General features: G+C 40.9%; 1 protein-coding gene across 2 annotated transcripts in view; it reads left to right on the forward strand.

Moving 5' to 3' along the window:
- Positions 1-19,299, forward strand: part of kcnn1a (potassium intermediate/small conductance calcium-activated channel, subfamily N, member 1a) — a gene marked incomplete at both ends in the record, with an annotated part of 45,667 nt that overhangs the window by 10,289 nt on the left and 16,079 nt on the right. Inside the window, 3 exons of one of the 2 annotated variants that reach the window (XM_083929117.1) lie at positions 13,049-13,519; positions 16,433-16,528; positions 16,749-17,167. In XM_083929117.1, the coding sequence (XP_083785243.1) occupies positions 13,049-13,519; positions 16,433-16,528; positions 16,749-17,167 (986 nt within the window). Of the gene's footprint in view, positions 1-13,048; positions 13,520-16,432; positions 16,529-16,748; positions 17,168-19,299 lie in introns of those variants that run through there. The other variant, XM_083929118.1, reaches the window with a different exon arrangement.

The following is a 19,299-nucleotide window of genomic DNA, read 5'->3' on the forward strand; positions in this document are numbered from 1 at the left end:
ATTCTGAAACATTATTTTTTATTGTTCATAGTTTGATAGAATATCTGCTGTGGTTGTACCACTGCTGAACTAGCATGTTTTTAAAAAACAAACAAAACCAAGGCACTTCAACAAAAACCCTTATTGGTTTATCAAACAACATGGGGAAATGTGTGGTAAAGTTTCTACCAAAGCCTTCTTAACCATTTCTCTTGGTGCTCTGTGCTCTCTTTATACTCTTGTCTCAATTGAAAATGACCGCTAAGGAAAGGTTTTTTACCAAATAGGTTTTCATCACAGCTCTTTGGCAGTGAAAGTGACATGGAGGAGAATAAGCTTTACAAATATAAACAAGAGACAAGTTGAATGACGCTGTTTTCCTTCAGCTTTGTCCCCCTCTCGCACCTCCTCCCCTCCTCTTCCCCCGTGTTACCTCAAATCACCGCTAGTGAATATTAAACTGTTGAGGGTCTTCTGAGGCTGCAGGCGATCTAAGCCGCAGTAACATCTGTTCCATTGGGCGTATTTCTGGTATATATGTGTGTGTGTATGTTCTGCTGCATGTGCTTTGCTTTGCGGGCACATTTCTTTTGTACCTGGGTTTATGAAGGGAAAAAGGGTGATCAAGTGAATGAGTGGGAGGATAGCGTTAGTATATCATTATCATGTGGATGCCACAGTCTTGTCTTCACATGGTAAAGGTCACATTAAATCTATTGCAGCCTTTAGTCATGTGGAAGAGCCGTTTCTTCAGGAATCCTCCACTCTATCGCTGCACTGTAGTCTTTCACCCGTTTGAGTCACAGCATTGGCGCTCCATGCTTAATTATGCATTTGCAGTTGTGTTTACAAAGAGGGTGAACGCACCATGTGTTAATGGGCGTGAACATGTGTTTGCAGTCCATAAAAAGAATTTTATAACAGTATATGAATGCTATTTTTATTTATCTTGGTTTATGAGTGTTCACACGATGCTGACATGAGAGAAATGTAGCACCTCTTTGTTTCTCTCTGGTTTATGTTCACAGTTTCTATGGTGTTTGGCTCCCTGCGTGCTATAGGTCCTATACAGCTGCTCCAGCCTCCATTATCGGCCTCCCTCCGACTGTTAACCCCTTAATGGGCGAGCTTTCTACGCACTTCCACTTTTGTTACTGCCATTTTCTGTTTACCCTTCCCTGAACAAAGCTGCTTTCCATCTCTTTCCCTTCCCTTTCTTTGAGAGTCCATTTTCATTTTCCGCTCCCCAGCCATCTCTTCTTCTCCGTCAGACTGGGAAAAAAGGCCTTTTAAAATAGAATCAATTTACACTAAAAGGCCCAGGGGGGCATTAGAAAACGGCTGCACTTAATTTCATAACGAAAAAAGAATTACTGCTGCAGGCTGTTAACACGTTTCCCCACAACTTTTATCATGTGAGATGTAATAGAGTAGCGCAATTCAACCTGAGAACTAGATTACATGTAGTGCAGTAATGTACAGTGTGTGTGTGTATATATATATATATATATATACACATGTATATGTGTGTGTGTGTTATATTTGCGTCTGTGAGTGAATACAAATGTGCTGCCTTTTTTCCAACTGGCCTTTGTCTCAGTTCACCAGAGAAAAGAGGGGTTCAGAGCCAGATAAGGATATTCAATTAGCTCGAGTCTATGGAAGACGGCTGCAGCAGTCAGAGCTTGCTGCAGCCCGGTGACATATGGTAAGGGCTCTCTGTTAAGTGTGTTGGAGGAGCAATGAAATCTGATATCTTCTCATTTCATCTTGTCACTGTTTCAGTAATTTTCCTATTGGAATGTCAAACACATACTGTCTGCTTCCTGAGATATCAGTTTCTTTTCCCATTTTCTCAACGGTAACGTCTCATCTTAGAAAGGAAAATGGAAGATTACTAGAATATGGGGAGTAAAATGGAATAGCTTTTAGATTAACACAGTTTGGGATTTAAAACATTCATTATTGGCACAGTTGTAAGGAAAAACCTATTTATGTTATTAACTGGTAGATATATCCTCTCTGAGATATTGGTGAGCATTCACTTTTGACCTGAAATTCTTCTGATTCTCCATCACTCTCTTTTCCTCTCCGTCTCGTGTCCTCTAGCCTCTCCTGTTGGCTCGTGTCCTCCTCACGTCATAAATCTCAAGCAGGACGTTTCCAGGCAACTCTCCAGTCAATCTTTACTGAGTTTGTTGCGCTATCGATCTGTCCTGTGCTATAGGTTGTCCTGGCTTCTCTCTCCTCTATTGATGTTTTTGCCTCGGGGAAAGAAAGAAAGTGCCTTGGCCTGAATTTACAGACGGCTCGTTTTCAAATGACTTACAATCACCTCTCAATGAAAATACAAGTTGTCAGGCAGTGGCATTAATATATATGGATACTGTTGTTGGAACTCACAAGCGTGAATGCAGTTTGACAAGAGGTCAGAATTGTGGGATTGTAGACTGGGTTATGGGGCACTTAAGGGTGATAATCTCTGTGAGGAATATATGGCCACTGTGGTTCTGTTGGGATGTCAAGTAGCTGCCAGGGGAACAATCTCCTAATGAAGATGGTTTAGTCCTCCGGGTCCTCAAAGACTGTGCTATATTTCAAGCTTTCGTGGTTTGGTGTGTGTGTGTGCATGTGTGTGCGTGCGTGTGTGTGTGTGTGTTCTGTCCCTTACCATGTGCATTATAGGTGGTCTTGATACAGTAAGTGGAAAGAAATATTTGTACTAGAGGCCATTTAGGTCATAAATCATACCTGTTCGCACACATCGTGTTACACCATTCTCTTCTTCACACTTCTATGACCTCTTACATGTGCAATCACTAACTTATTTACTATTTTCTTTAAAAACGCAGCTATACTCACACTCATGTTAGGGTATGTATGTGACATAAATGTACAAGGACACCCTGTCACATTACTATTTGTCACACACATTCATCACTCCTCAAACACATTTAATTGGGTTCTTTCTCATACGCTATAGTTTCTTTTTAATACACCATCATCATCACAAATCACAATGATTCTCTCTCTGATAGGTTATCATACTCACACACAGTTATACATCTCATCCATAGGCTGCAATGCATTCACACTTATGATTCAGGTCAGTGTTGACTTCTTAATCGGGAACAAGTCTTAAACATAGTTTCCTAAACACCAACCACACTGTACCTAGGAGGGAAAACAATACAATACCTTTAGCATAGTGTATATGCTCTGTATCATTGTGTCTTTCCCTATATCACTGCTTAATTACTGCAGCATGACGTCAAATCTTTTTGCCTCCAGTCAATGCTATAATGTGGAAAATTGGTATTGGCATTTGGTGTTGGTATTTCTGCCATTATTTTAGTACATGCTACATTTAGAATATTTTCAACGCTTTACCATGCCGTCATAGAACCCAGTTTAATTTTATAAAAGGGAAACTGAGAACGTCAAATTCACCGGCCTCCATTGACAAAAAAAACATTTACAAGTCATTTTACCTTGTGGTGCATGGGACTCTGGGGGCAACGCCTAATATTTTGGGCTTTCTGGCCAAGACTCTTCTGAGTGGTAGTCATTGTTTATGTTTATCTGCATGCAACCAAAGCCTGCTCAAACGTGATTGGTAAATTCTACTTGGACTACAAACAGAAACCAGATGTCTTCCACTACACAAATCTTGTCCTCTCGTCCCGTTAGTCTGTAAAGGTTACATTGAAATTAATTAAAATGACATTAGTGAAAAAATGACAGCCCGAATATGTTGAAAAACGTACTCAGGGTGCCCAAAGCAATTTCAGTCAAAAGCAACTGGACTTGGTTATTTGTCTAGGAAGACGTTTCACCTCTTATCCAAGAGGCTTCATCAGTTCATGTACGCATCTGACCAGGCTGGGACTGGTCCAACTAACTGGTGTGAAGATCCAGGTATTTAACCGAGATGAGGCGAGGTGTTGGTGGGAAGTGGGTTTCGGCTTCGTTAGTGCTCTATTGGGTCATAACGACGAGTCGTTGGAGTCACAGGAGGCCATTTGTGAACAGTTGTTCTTTGAGGTTAGATTGTTGAATCTCCTGAAGGGATGAAAGGGCAGCATTGTAAATTGGTAAATAATTAGGGTGCCATTATGTTTCCACCAAAATGTATCTACTAAATGCAAAATCTTTGAATATGATATGATAATTCTTGTTGGTGTTACATAACCCACTATGAAGGGTGCAATGCCATGTGTGAGAGAGCAAGATGAATTTTGTCAGTATGTTTGTAAAAGACTACAGTGATTTTAGAGGGAGAGAAATTTCTGGTCTAAACCTCCTCTCATAAGACTCAGCTTGTGTGGGAATGTGTCTTTATGAGGGGTTATCAGCACAAACCTGGCACCAATCAAGCAATCAGCCATAATGGGAGCGATATGGGCCAATACTGTTGATTAGCTTAAATAAAGCGGACGCTTGGAGAGCTCATTAGTGCAACGTTTAAATGCTCAATGGTCCCTTTTCCATGTACAATGTCAAACCTCAAGGAGCAGGGTTTTTTTGAGGCATTTACATCAACATTAACCCTGTGAATATATGATGAGAGACATTATATTGTGCCATCACACTCTCTTTTTTAAATGACAAGTGCTCAAAGTGTTCATTATCTCTCATTTCTGTTACTTTATAGAAATAAATTCTGTAATAAAATAAACAAAATGGAACTAAATAACAGCAGCACAGTAAAGCAAAGAAAAAAGTAACTTTTCATAGTCCTGTAAATGAAACTAATACTTAACAGATACTACAAATGCTTTACGATTAAAGTAATAATAATTAGGATAGGAGCCTGATGACAATACAATAAAACTCATCCATTAAAAAGTAAACAATTAACTTAGATTTAAATTCATTTTAATTGAGTGGTCTCAAACTTTTCTTTACATCTACACTGCTCTCACTCACCACTTACGTAACGTAATACAAACGTACTGGGCTGTGAATGGCCCACACTGGCCATTTACACAAGTTGTATGTCTTTCTCCAGGAAACCATTTTAGTACAAATGACATTTTCTAGTTTCTGGATAAATCTGCAGTAGTGACGGCTGCGGGTGCCCTCTCTTTTCCCATTTAATAACCACATTTTAATAATACTGTTTTATATTAGAAAGCACAACAATCTTGCAACGATGCAGGAGCAGGTTTCCTTTGATGGAGTGATTGACAGGGTGTAATAGGTATGTTTTGTATTTAAGAGCCCTTAAGGGCTACAGGGTTTTCCAAAGTCCTTCCAACACCTCCATCCCCCTATCGTGGTTGTAAACATGAGCTATAATGGATATAATGTAAATGTGGAATCTGGTAAATGTGCCAACTTCAACCCTGTTTTCTAGCCTATATTTGTTCACATTTTGACACATTGGCCCCATTAAAAGAATGCAGTTTGTGTTTGTAATGTATCACTGAATTACTTTCACACTGAAGAAACCTAAAAAAAAACGAGTTAAAAGGAGCGTAAACTATTCATGTGTGCGTTCCTACTCTTCCTCACAGTTTTAAAACGTCTGCTATAAGTCATAAACAGGACATCCTCCCACCATTTTATTTAGCACTTTTCAAATGGTTCTACGTTTTCTAATACTTGATCAAGAACATTTCCTGTGTATGTGTATTTTGAAAAGTTGGTTAGCAGGATCAGTTCATCGATGATGGCCCAGATCTACAAATCCAGTTTCTAACAACTCACCTTCTTTTAATTTGCTAGAAATTAAAAATGTTCCTAATAAGGCAGTAGGTGTCCCACAGGGAAAGTGACCCTACCTCAGTTCCCCAATCTCCCCAGGACCTAGTTTATTAGATGCACTCTTAAACAGGTTCACATGGAGTAACCTTGTTGGGTCCTTATTATAGTAGCACTGTGTCTCTGTTGAACACCGTGTGTTATTAGTCCTAACAATAACATTCCCACAGGCATGTACCTATGTCCCTTTTTTCTTTGGAGGTTTTGTCTTGTTTTGAGCATGAGAGCAGAGACAAAGCAGGAGAGTGAGGCAGGCCGAGCTAGAGGCCAATACTCTTATCAATCCACCATCATTTTTCACTGCATGTTGTATATACAGTTAAATCTGCAGGCAGTGATTTTTACACTAAATCAAATCAGATTTTTCCTTTGATACTAAAAAGCTTAACTGTAGTAGCTGTTACAGTACGGAGCTAAAACCCTGCATGTATCATGCATCATTTACTTGTTTTAAAAGATGTTTTTACATTTAAAAAAAATCTAATGTACCCATACTGGTGAAATAGTTTTCTTACTTCTGTTTGGCGTGTCTTTCTGTTCTATAACTGTACATTTCTGTTCACTGTTAAATACAGAAAGAAACAAACTAATTATGGCCCCGTCATGTTTCAGGTGACTCATAGTTGGAGTGAATGTGATCTTTAAAGGATGCCAACACTGAACTAACAGTGAAATAATCTTATTTTGTTTCTGCTGTGACTTAATGCTATTGTCCATTATTTTAAGTCTCATCATTTGCCTCAGTAAAGGTTATAGCATCCCTGAGGTGACTGCGGGGCTGAACTTTTATTATTGTATTGTCACAATTTATTGTGTTTAGATTTTTTATTGTTGCTTTTTCATTGTCTTGCTGTGACGGGTCGTCCGTCTACAAAATGGGCAGAAAACTGGATTTGGGCCACTGATGGCACCATGAATTGTGCACGAATTGCAGCTATCTGCAACATCTTAAGGTTGGCTTCCCGAGAGATACAGCACTAATGATATTGCAGCTCAAACACGCCCATAAAGTTTTGCAGTGCAGTTTGCCCTTTTTTTGTGCCCGTTTGCAGTTATCCATGTGGCAAATTACACAGTTTTCACATCTACAGGTCCTGACCGACTTCAGGCTAGGAATTTAAACACGACAAAAAAGAAAAAAGAAATAGGGCTGGACAATATGGCAGAAATATTCTATCCCAATATAGACAATTTCGTATATAGATAATGATATATATCACAGTGTAGCGTGGTCTCTGGTAATTCAGTAGTCTATATGAAATTACCACATGGTAAAGTCTATTTTCTATACTCCTGGGTGAATCGAATACATAACAAATGAAAAATAAAGAGTAATTTCCCATTTTATTACGAACTTTAGTGCAAAACTATAAACTCAAAATATTTTACATCAGATTTTCTGTAAATCTGAATTAGTATATGCTTGTTATTATCAATTTAGATGACGTTATTGTATATAACAATATCTCTTTTCATGATTTCATGACAATACAATTCCATTTAAACTTCACCCCCTCGTCTGAGCCTAACTCCGCCCACTGCAACATTTTGAAAACCAGTCTACTCTACCCCAGTGTTGGACTGGCAAGGTTAAAGCAGATTTAAAACAGTATGGGGCGTGTTGATTTCAACCAATGAAATGCTTATATATATATATATATATATATATATATATATATATATATATATATATATATATATATATATATATATATATATATGTTATAAATTTGTCAAGAAATGTCAAAATGAACACATATCTTTTGCTTGCAGCTAAAACAAATGTATAAGCGTGCAAGATAGTGCGACTTGTTGCTGCTCATGCTTGAACTGAATTGAATTGCAGTACCTCTGCCATCATATCGAATTATCGCCCAGCCCCACAGAGAAACTGTATTATATATTTAACATCCCAGTCTGTCAGTGCTGTTGGCATTTTCAAACCCACCCTTTCACATTGTAAAAGAAAATGGCATGATCTGAAGCGGATGACACCCTTTGTAAAAATGCTTCATTACCACCAACCCTCTTAAGAGGCTAATAATTTCACTGTAACGGCATGGAGCTTTTAACGCTGTTCTCTGGGAATCTGGCTCTTTTTGCAAAAAGTAAACTATCTAATACCTAATTTCAGTAGTAGTGAACACAGATTTATTCCTGATACTGAACACCTTGTCTGGGATTTTCCCTCACATACAGTTGCTGTATTGTGTGATTGCAGCAGCTAGAGCTTCTTAAATTCACCAAGAGCACCCCTGGATGTGACCTTTGGTTGATGTGATCAGCCAACTGTATGGGAAAAGTGCCTCCCTTAATTGTTAAGTAATCACTTTGGTGTTGCCGACTCGCAGAATTCCTGATGTTACACTCTGAACATGTACAATATGCACATTCAGACGTGGGATTGGATATCTTTGAATAAATGCATGAGGTGAAAAACACACTTGGCTGCATGCTTTTCATGTTTCTGTGCACATCAAGGAGTTGTCCGCTCGCTTACTGATCGTACCAGACATGTGAAGTCAGAGTGAAAATATTCTGTGAAAACTTTGAACGTCGGCTGCCTCTTCAATCTCAAGGACTGACGTGTCTTCGTGAAACACTTACAATATCTTCCACTTATCCCACAGAGGGGCAGAAGCAGCCATTATTTTACAACGTAGATCCCTGCAGAGATATAAGGACATGAAATATAGGGTGATAAGATTCTGCGCACAGAGGCTCACCCTTTCTACTACTGCAAGGAAATAACATTTCTATTTAGACACTGATGACACATTTTAATTCATGGTGAGACATGATATGTACGCCTATGCTATTCATTTTTTAGCATTAGATGCTCTAACAAGATCATATTAAATATACATTGTTTATTTCCACCAGCGCAGCACACAGAGAGTTGTGATGGAGGATTTTCCTTTATGAATGTGGAGCTGCAGCCTCCGTCTTCACCAGCGTTGAGTAATGATCCACATGCTGGTTTAGGGACGGACGGAGGAGCCCTGACGCCCGCTGGCCTGTCAGAGAAATGTGACAGCGTCTAGTGTGCAGGGACAAACTGGAGAGTCTAGCCTGCAGCTCTCAATCACTCCAGGGGCTGGCAGAGACACCCACAGGGAGCTGTTTTCCCTTTCTTTCATTTATCTCTTTCTCTTTCGCCCTCGCTATCTTTCATGTTTTCTCAATTTCTGACTTATTTTGCCCCTCTTCCTCATGCTCTTTCATTCATCCTTTCATGTCCCGACTTTTCAGCGTCTGTACGCCATGTGCAGATTTTTACACACTCACATACACGTGGAACATCTTAAAAAATTCCTCCCTGCACTTGTGTCGTGCACACTGTCTGCCTCAATATCCAACCTAATCCGGTACCTGACTGAGGCTCAGCTTGTTCAACTGGCACACACCCACATACAACACACACACACACACACACACACACACACACACACACACACACACACACACACACACACACACACACACACACACACACACACACACACACACACACACACACACACACACACACACACACACACAAACATGCACAATTTAACACACTTGAATTTATAAAGCACAATTCCATTTTTAGGGTATATAAGCCTTTAACACTGCAGCACAGAAGCCCCACACAACACTGAAGAATGAGGATTTTCTATTAGATTTGAGCTGGCTGGAGAGAGAGAGAGACGGAGAGAGGGAGAGAGACAGGAGCGAGGCAGAGAGTTTCCTTCATTTAAACTGTTCTGCACTGAGGCTTTTCAATTTGATTATGAGGCTCCATTTCATAGAGCCTGGATGCTGCGTGCCATTCAGAATGAAATTGAGCCGTCGGTCGGCTGGACAAGCAGCCTCCCTCTATCTCCTCTGTGGGGGCAGCAGGGGACGACAAGGGCAACGCTGGCCTGCCGTGCCCTTTCGCCGCACTGTTTAGTCGGAGGGGAAATATGAAAAAGCGGCAGAGCTGGCTAAGTGGGTGAGAGTATGGCATGTGTTGAGGCTGCTGTGACGTCTGGCTGTGAAAGACTCTTTTAGTTAGTCAGGCATACATCTTGGCATTTTGTCTTACTTCCTTAATGTGCCTGTCCAGATATTATCACTCTTATTTCTCCACCTTTAAGCTAAAAATCTGTCAGTGGTCATACATACCGACTGAGGGGACGGCTGCCCACATCAGTCCTGACCTGTTCAGGGACTGATGATAACCAGAAACGGGTAACTAAAGCTGAGGATGTAACAGCAGCCCTGCTCTCATGGTGTCCATCATCAATCCTGTTCAATCACCTTACTGGAATAACACTTCCTGGGACATTCTCCTTTTACTTCTCGGGCTCTTAGACTGTCACAACATGGCCTTTTTACGCCGATCAGTCGTCGTGTAATTGGTCATTGGAAACCAAATTAGCGATATACTTTGAGTCTCATTTATTAGCGTTTTGTTCACAAAATATATAGAAATGTTTTAAGGGAATTATCTTTGAGAAAACGCCAGGGACTTGATGAAAGTTTTGCAAAGCCAGATTACTTTTACATAGCTTCATTTCAATACATTTTACATAGCTTCATTTCAATACATTTTTGGAGGATTAATCATCACGTGTGTTCAGTTTGAAAATCCAAAATTGAAAAGTAAAAAGTCAATGAGAGCCCATGCGGGGAGTGGTGTATTTGTCCAGGCTGGAGCAAGGATGATGCATGTGTTAGAGTAGGACGTGAATCATTTATTGTACAGTCATACTAGGAGTTCTCTATGAATCCACACCTTGAATCAGTATGAACAATTCAATTCTTTGAATCGCTTTTGTCTCATAAACTGTGGTGGTAGAGCAGGTTGGCTAATAATCATAGGGTTGGAGGTTCGAACCATGAGTAAGATACTGAGCCATCCAATACTGTTAGGACAATAATAGGATAAATGATAAAAATACACTCATGTCAAAAGCGTTTTCTACAAATGTGCTCAAGCTTTGTTCGAGAGATTTGTCTTGGATTTTTTTTCCTCAAACATTTTGATTCAGCTCCCAAATTTACATATCAAGCATCTCAGAACCACTCTGAAGCTCCTGCTCGGAGTATTTTTAGACCCCTGTCAAACTTTCAGAGTTATTTACTTCATACACAAAAGCAGGAGATTCTCTTTTGACAGTAAATGACATCATGTTGAACACTTCAAACCAAAAAAATGTTGATGTTTTGTAGTTGCTCATGAGTTATGCTGGAGATTCACACACATTCAGAAGTACTGGCAGGCAGACCTACAGTAGAGCTTGAAGCAGGGAAAAAGCAAGCTAAAAACGCACTGGTGAAGACAGATATAAATATTTAACAAAATGTATTAAAATAGCCTACTAAAATTACCTGTACAGTTAGATTGTTTACACAGAGATTAATCCAGCAGTATTTCTTATGCTGTTTAGCCAGTATGTGCATTAGGATTATTTAACACGGCTGCTTCTTTCACAGTCTTAAATGATATTTGTTACGTTGATATTGAGTTATCCTAGTTGTTCCTGATGCTGAGAAAATGCACGAAGCATCCACACTTGTGGGATTTTGTGTCCGTAAAATAAATATGTAGTGATTCCGATCCTTGTTGTCGTTGCCAATAAATGAAGAAAAAACTTTTAACCCTCTCAGCATCTTTAGGAACTTTGCTGCTATTTTAAGTAATTCACATTTTATTTAAGTTTAACTGAACTTGCAAAATGAAGCCCTCCCTGTTCTATTTTTATCCTCACATAAAGAACAACAGCTTGACCACTTTTGCCACATCAGCATCTATTTCTACAGGATTTCCTGTCATTCAAGCACAAAGTTCACTCACTGCACAGTCTTCAGAAGTGTAGACGGGTCCTAATGGCACAGATTAAAAAGCAATTTAATACAGAAAAGGGGATTAGAAACACTATGGGCTGCACTAATCCTTAACCTTTAGTCCTGTTCTCATGGAGCCACAATATGAGCAAGACGATAGCATCACTGGACTGGAGTTAGTAAATTTCCATTAGGGCCGCCCTTCTTTATTCCCAGCAGCACATTTAAAGGCATTAGGCATGCTTTGTCAAGGCTAATAAAAAGGGCCAGCGGTGCTATCACACACCCCTGACTTGTTTCGGAAAAAGCACTGTTCCATGTGAAGTTTTCATAACCCATTATGATAATCTGCCCAAGTCTCTGAAGGGCAGAGGATAGACAGGCAGATAGATGCTTCTGGGGTGACTGCTCTACAGCCTCTGCATGGATTGAACATTTTCTGACGACTCAATGCAGGAAGAGAGGAGTCCGCACGACATTGGGTCAGAATGGAAAAACAGGAACATTTGTGCAGGCGATAAAGGAGTAAAATATGTTTTAAAAAGTGAAATTTATTCTCCCCTATTTTGGTGAAATTAGAATTTATACACACAATATACTATTTATTGATTAAGCGTGCAAATACAGTATATGTACTTTTCAACTTGCCCGTAAATTGCCCCTAACCTCAACAGACACTATGTACAGTATATCCTCAGAGTTCAGAGGAAATGGGTTTCCTTGTTTTCCTCTTAAGATAGTGGAGATCTCGCATTTGGTCTCTGCGGTACGCCTGATTTGAAAAGGTCCACATTTCCTTGTCTTCGTTCTCTTTTGGGCAGCTAGCTTCTAATCTCTGCAGGGGAAGAGTGTTTCTCTGACGGGAAACAGGGTCACGCTGAGCATCAATCATTCATATCTAAATTTGTGCAGTGCAAAGATTCAATTTTCTGCACTTTGTAGGGTTCACTATTGGTTATATGGTTTTATTTATACATCAGAGTCCATTCATTATTTATTTGTTTTTGAACCATCCAATTTTAATGCCATTTTCTTGAAGGAAAAGCCAGAAACATGTGGTTAAAAAAAAGTAAGGTTTCAACTGTTGTAGTTTAAAGGTAACGTGATTATCCTGTTTTATAACTCTCTCCATAACACAGGCTTAAACGTAAAACGAACACCCGCTCTTAGCAGGCCGCTATGTTTCGCAATAAAGAAAGAAGAGTATTTGGGACTTTCAAACAAGAACTGTTGATATTTTGGTTTTATGTTTTGTATGTTTGACCACATGTCCTGCTGAGCACTAAATCTGTTTGCTTTTATAACCAAAATTGTTTTGCAAGTTCCTTCCCTCTCTGTGGCCTCTCCAGAGCCACAGAGATGTAACTCCCACATCAATGCTCTATTTAAAGTCTAAACCTGTATGTGTCTCTTCAACCAACTGTCAGTTTTTACACCCTTCTTGTTGTGATAGTATTGTATTTATCACTCTTCTACCTTTTCACAGGCCACTACTCAGAAGAAGCTGAGCCATGCTGGATCCAAGCCCTCCCTCTCCGAGAGCAGCGGCCGACTCCCTCAGATAGCCATGAACACCTGCAAGTACAATGGCGGAGTGGTGAGACCACTAGTGGGCAGCCTGGCGTCCTCGTCGCGCCGCAACCTTGCGGAGCTCGACTCTGAGACGCAGCCCTTGCAGACACTGCACAGCTCTGGCCTGGAGGTGGTGGTGTCCAAGGGCAACGGCGGCGAAGACCCCAGCAAGGCATCCAACGAGAGCTTGGTCAGGGAGGGCAGCGGGCGTAGCGGAGGCAGGGCGCCACAGAAGAAGAACAGGGACATTGGCTACAAGCTCGGCCACCGGAGGGCGCTGTTTGAGAAGCGGAAGCGGCTCAGCGACTACGCACTCATCTTCGGGATGTTTGGGATTGTTGTCATGGTGACAGAGACGGAGCTGTCATGGGGGGTTTACACTAAGGTAGGTTGTTCATGTGTGTGTGCTGCATGAGTGGGAGCTTTGTGTGTTGTCACTGCTATTGTTAACTCTTGATTTGTGTGGGGTTGGCAGCTGTCACATTTATGAAGAGTGATTATTAGCACAGACACTGACATACATTATCTAACAATGGTGATGGGAATATTGCACAAATACAATTCAAAGGAAAAGACGTGATCTATGAATAATAACTATCGATTGGATACAATTTCAGATCTTGCATTTTTAAATGTTTTTATTCAGTTATTTGCAAGCCTGTTTTTGTTACTACAGCAGTTTTTTTTTCTTAAATATCCACTTTTTCAGACTCAGATTGAAGTTTAGCCAAAGGATCGGTTCTACTACTGGTGTCATTCCCAGTGAAGCCAGCATTTGAAAACACTCGCTCACAGCAGGAGGGGGAGATGGAGAGAGGGAGATTTTGGCAGAGAAGAATATCGTTCACTCAGAGCAGCGTCAACCACAATATTTACAAGGCTGTTTACCTGGGAGCTGACATTGCAGTGCACTGCAGTATATAATAGGTCACAGAACAGGTGTCCTTCATCTTGGGGAATAAGACGATCTTTTTAATGATACAATCTGTGTGTGAGTAAAACTGAACAGGACTGAAGACCTTGTAGGTTGTTTTGCATGTTTGAGCCCATTAACTACAAACTGTGTGTGTTATTGATCACTTGGGGTCCAAATCCTACGAGAACATCACAAGAGTTTGCCTTATAGACTTATAAAGTCGCCTATTTACACACCCAGCATGCTTCTGGCCAGCTGATGCATAACGTTGACTTTTCCCAGGCGCTAACTTTATCTGTTCACCGACTAATGTCATTTTTCACCATTCATTTTTCACCATTGCAAGTCACCTCTTTAACTCCTCACCTTTAGGGTGAAGCTTTAACATAATTGACTACTGTATTTAGTGAAATACAAGATTTTGCACTTTATTTCCATTTATGTCATGTCATGAAATAGATTGGCAGTTTTGAATCTTGCCTGTCAGATCAGGCAGACCCTGCCAGACGGCCAGCTTGAACAGTGATGTCAGTCGAGCCCTGTGCCAGTTTGTTTGACCTGGTGCAGGACTCTGCAGTGAGTGGCGGTCGTGCTAATAATTTGTTTGAAAACCACCAAAGAACAAGAGAGTTTCAGTGTCAAGGAAAGGAGCTTTTTGATTGTATTATATACTTTAATGTGAATATTTTGTCAAATTAAATTATCTTCAGGTGGTGCTCTTCACCCTATACTCTCAGAAATGTTGTTTGGCATATTAAAGCTTTTGGTCATCAGCATTAGGCACATTTGTAGTTAACGGGCTAAAACATACAAAACCACTGGAATGTTACTTTCAAGAGGAATAGGTTTATTGTTCGTAGTTGTGTCTGTCAGGTCTATCTAAGTTTTTAATGTGTTTAATTACACATAGGTGTGTGTGTGTGTGTGTGTGTGTGTGTGTGTATGATATATAAATCAGCGTGGTAATCTATAGGATGATTTATGGGGTTTTAAGAGAGTCAATAGCTTTGTCTTTGACTGTAACTGAGTGGGGTTCAGTACATTCATCAAGCTGACTTCAGCTGTAAAGGAAATTACCTCCCGTCTCTGAGTGGCACAGCACCACCTTCTCCCTCATCAGACAGGTGGCATGTGCTGCGGATGGTCCATTTTCCATCTCAAGTCACATCACACAGCAGACACTTGAGGCTCAGCCAAGGTTTTCTGAGCCCTGAAGGAGGGAAATGGTTAAGAGGCAGTGAGCACTGGGACTGAAAACTCCTTGAACCTCTGGCAGGTGGATTAATTGGTTTACTTAATGTTATTTCACCAGAGACTTCTCAAAACAATTTCAGACATTAGAATGTCTTGAGAACATGTCGTCGACCTGAGGGGCAAAGCAATCTAGTTGATAGCTAAAAATAAATGCTGTAATATGGACCACCGAAGGACAGAGTAATATTGAGCAGCTCTCACTGTCATCGAACTGAAGATTGTGAACGATGTTTCCACCTCTGTTCTTGCCATTATTGTTATTGTTATTATTATTATTATTATTATTATTATTATTATTATTATTATAATGACAACCCTTCGATCATTAGCCTGCTGCAGAGCGGCATTTTTACATCACGGTTGTTAAATTAATTTATCAAATGGCATTTTACCAACATAGAGTGGGGAAAGGGGAAATAGGTTACACACACACACACCGACACACACACACCGACACAACGACACACCGACACACCGACACACACACACACACACACACAAACACACACACACACACACACACACACACACACACACACACACACACACACACACACACACACACACACACACACACACACACACACACACACACACACACACACACACACACACACACACATCCAGCTGGCCCATTTATCACCAGCAACGCTCACTGTGGTGGCCCCCCTGCTAATGCTAGCCTTGCCTTTCTGCACCTACCATTAAATGGAAAGTCCCCCTGTTAGTGCTAGGCTTTGATTAATTGGTAGTTTAGATGGCGGGGAACAGCATCCATAGATAATATCAGGCTGCACCTACACCTGCAGCTGCATTGTTTAGCAACATCCTGAGCGTGCGTGTTTGTGTGTAAAACCCAATTATCTGGTCTCAGCTAGACATTTAAGTTAATAAGTAGCCTACTATGTTTTTGTAGCTTTATATCCCTCAGCTTTCACTTGAATGCATTTTGCTCAACTATATCATTTCACATTGTTGCTAAGCAGTAACGTACAACTCAGAAAAGCTAAATATAGAATGAATACAAGGAGCAGTTTATCTTGTTATTGCTATATAGAAAATGTGATTGTATATGTGTTGATTGTGTTCAGTTCAAAAACGTTTTCCTGTCTTTCTCTCTCATCACAGGAATCTTCATACTCATTTGCACTGAAATGCCTTATCAGCCTTTCCACTGTTATATTGCTTGGTCTTATAATAATGTACCATGCCCGGGAAATCCAGGTGAGTCTACCACATACAAATTACATCTTTTTTTTTCATTATAACAGTGGCTTTTGGTATCAATGATTGCAATTGCACATTAAACAATGGAATTTGCTAGGTGTGGTGGTGTTAAAGAGGATGGAAAAACTGGAGAAAATGGCACATCTGCAACACCAAATGAAAAACAAGTAAATATAATTTTAAAACAAGTTCTTGATGTGTGTCTGTTTTTCTTCAGCTGTTTATGGTGGACAATGGTGCAGACGATTGGAGGATAGCCATGACATATGAGCGGATCTTCTTCATCGTGCTGGAGCTGCTGGTGTGTGCCATCCATCCCATTCCGGGCCAGTACGTCTTCACCTGGACGGCACGGCTGGCCTTTACCTACACGCCGTCGGTGGCCGACGCTGACGTGGACATCATCCTTTCCATCCCCATGTTCCTGAGACTCTACCTGATAGGCAGGGTCATGTTACTCCACAGCAAGCTGTTCACGGACGCTTCTTCTCGCAGCATCGGCGCCCTCAACAAGATTAACTTCAACACACGCTTTGTCATGAAGACCCTCATGACCATCTGTCCAGGAACTGTTCTGCTGGTGTTCAGTATATCCTCCTGGATCATTGCTGCATGGACTGTGCGAGTCTGTGAGAGGTAAACACGGGGTTGTGAATAATGGATGTTGCTGGGGACGGATTGAAAAACAAAATGGCTGATGCACATTCACGTCTTGTGGATTACTAGACACCTTTTCTACCTTCACTCTCGTCTCCGTTTTGTCCCAGGCTTCTCATGGTTACCTTGTTTTCAGTCGCTCAACTGCACGGGTCCAAAGTATTGGGTGGAATCGTCAGGATAGGTCATATATAAATATTGCACACGTGTGCAGGGAGCCATACTACTACATACTACTCCACTACTGTTTCAAACACCCTAACATACGTTTCATTAGCTCAGTAATCGCTCGACGACTCCCCACTCCTTGTTTTTATTGCTATTTTAGATGGCTTGTCCATAATTCATGAGTGTCTAATTGTTTGTTTGCTGAATGGTTTGTTTTGGTAATGCAGAGCAGCCCCCAGGATCCCCTAACCCGTTTTCTCCCCAAAACTGCGCATCGGGCTTCATCTCAAGGGGGCAGCAACGATTCTCACTAAAAATGAAAGAGGCACAGAGAAATGAAAGGCTTTTTTTTTTTCTCGTTTCGCATTTGCATAGGGAAATAAGACGTTAATGCCAGCTTTGATGTTTCAAAGTCATTTGTGCGTAGTTGGAGTGGAAGGGGGACTTAAGTAGGGTGGGTGGAGAGTGAAAGATGTACCATAGCGCAGCAGATCTTGTCAGACCCAATATGATACAGTACTGGCGCTGCGGTGTAAAAGTCAAGTACCAGCTCAGACCAAGGCTTTCAGCCAGGCCCCGGACTAAAGATGCTTCGTGTCCTCCTGCAGCTCACCTCGCCTGCTTTTACTAAGTACCTCCCCTCCCTTCCTCTCCTTTTAACTAACCCCCCTGTATTAAGACCTGTCAATAACCACCCCTCCTCGCACGCACCCATTCCAGACCCTCAGCACTTCCAGCTGTTGGTCAGTGGGTTGAAACCTCATGGGGTGAACCAGCAGTGAAAAGAGCAGCTGCCCTTTGACACCAGCTCCTCTTGAACACAGTGAGGTGTAACTGGCATCACCTCAACTTCATGTTGTTCAAAACAACACACTGTCCAGTTTGTATAAGTAATGTTTCTTTACAGTCCAGTTCAGCAGGTTACTATAATCCATATTTTGGCTACTGCTACACACGCTAGTGCTCTAAATTATTCCCAGCCTTAAAGATAAACAGTAGTTTGATATTTTTGGGAAGAAGCTAATTAGCTTTGTTACCAAGAAAAACACAAGAAGATAGATTCCACTCTTGTTTGTACGTTAGTATGTCTTTACACTTGTACGGATTCAACAAAGATACAAAGTGTTAATTGGTGAGTTTTAGAGGATTTTGTCACTTTTGACAGAGCGAGGCTTGCTGTTTATAGGCTTTATGCTAAGCTAAGATAACTGCTTGCTTGCTCTAGCTACATTTAGCTACGTACAGGCGATGTGGTATCGATTTCCTCTTTGGAAGTCTCGGCAAGAAAGCAAATAAGTTTACTTTCCAAAATGCTAAACTATTCCTTTAAATTTATTTGAAAGTCTTGACTAAATATTAAGATTATTATAATTATTGGGTATTTGGTTTCTCATTATCCAAGACATGAATTCCATATGAATTATACCAGAAAAAACTACGAGAATGGATATCTGACACGATACATTCCTAATCCTGCAGAACGCTGGGATCAGTTTAGAAATTTGGACTTAAGCACAGAGAGAAGCACAGAGTCTTGGTTTTCTCACACACACGTTCTGTGACACACATTTTCCATGAGCAGTGCATGCCGTTAGTCCTTTTTTTCAGTTTCAGAATAACATGTTTGTTCAGATGGGTGGATTTGCGGTATTACGGCTGGGTGCTATCATGCACTTGTAGGTAGGTGTGCGTGCATGTGCGTGTGTGTTTGTATAATGTTTTGTTGTACTTTCTATTTCCCCACTATGCTGCTCCATAGGGATACCATGTGAGTCCTCGTTCTCTAGCCGTGGAAAAGAAAAACGTATCATTTTTGCACCGAGCTGGCGCCACTGCTGTCCTGAGTGGGGTTGGAGGGCAGGGGTGGTAGTGGGGATAAGGGGCAGCCCCTCAAAAACAAATAACCGATGATCCTTTCCAAACTCAATATGGCAAAGGAGGAT

The sequence above is a fragment of the Echiichthys vipera genome, assembly GCF_963691815.1.
Source record: "Echiichthys vipera genome assembly, chromosome: 15".
Classification (NCBI taxonomy): domain Eukaryota; kingdom Metazoa; phylum Chordata; class Actinopteri; order Perciformes; family Trachinidae; genus Echiichthys; species Echiichthys vipera.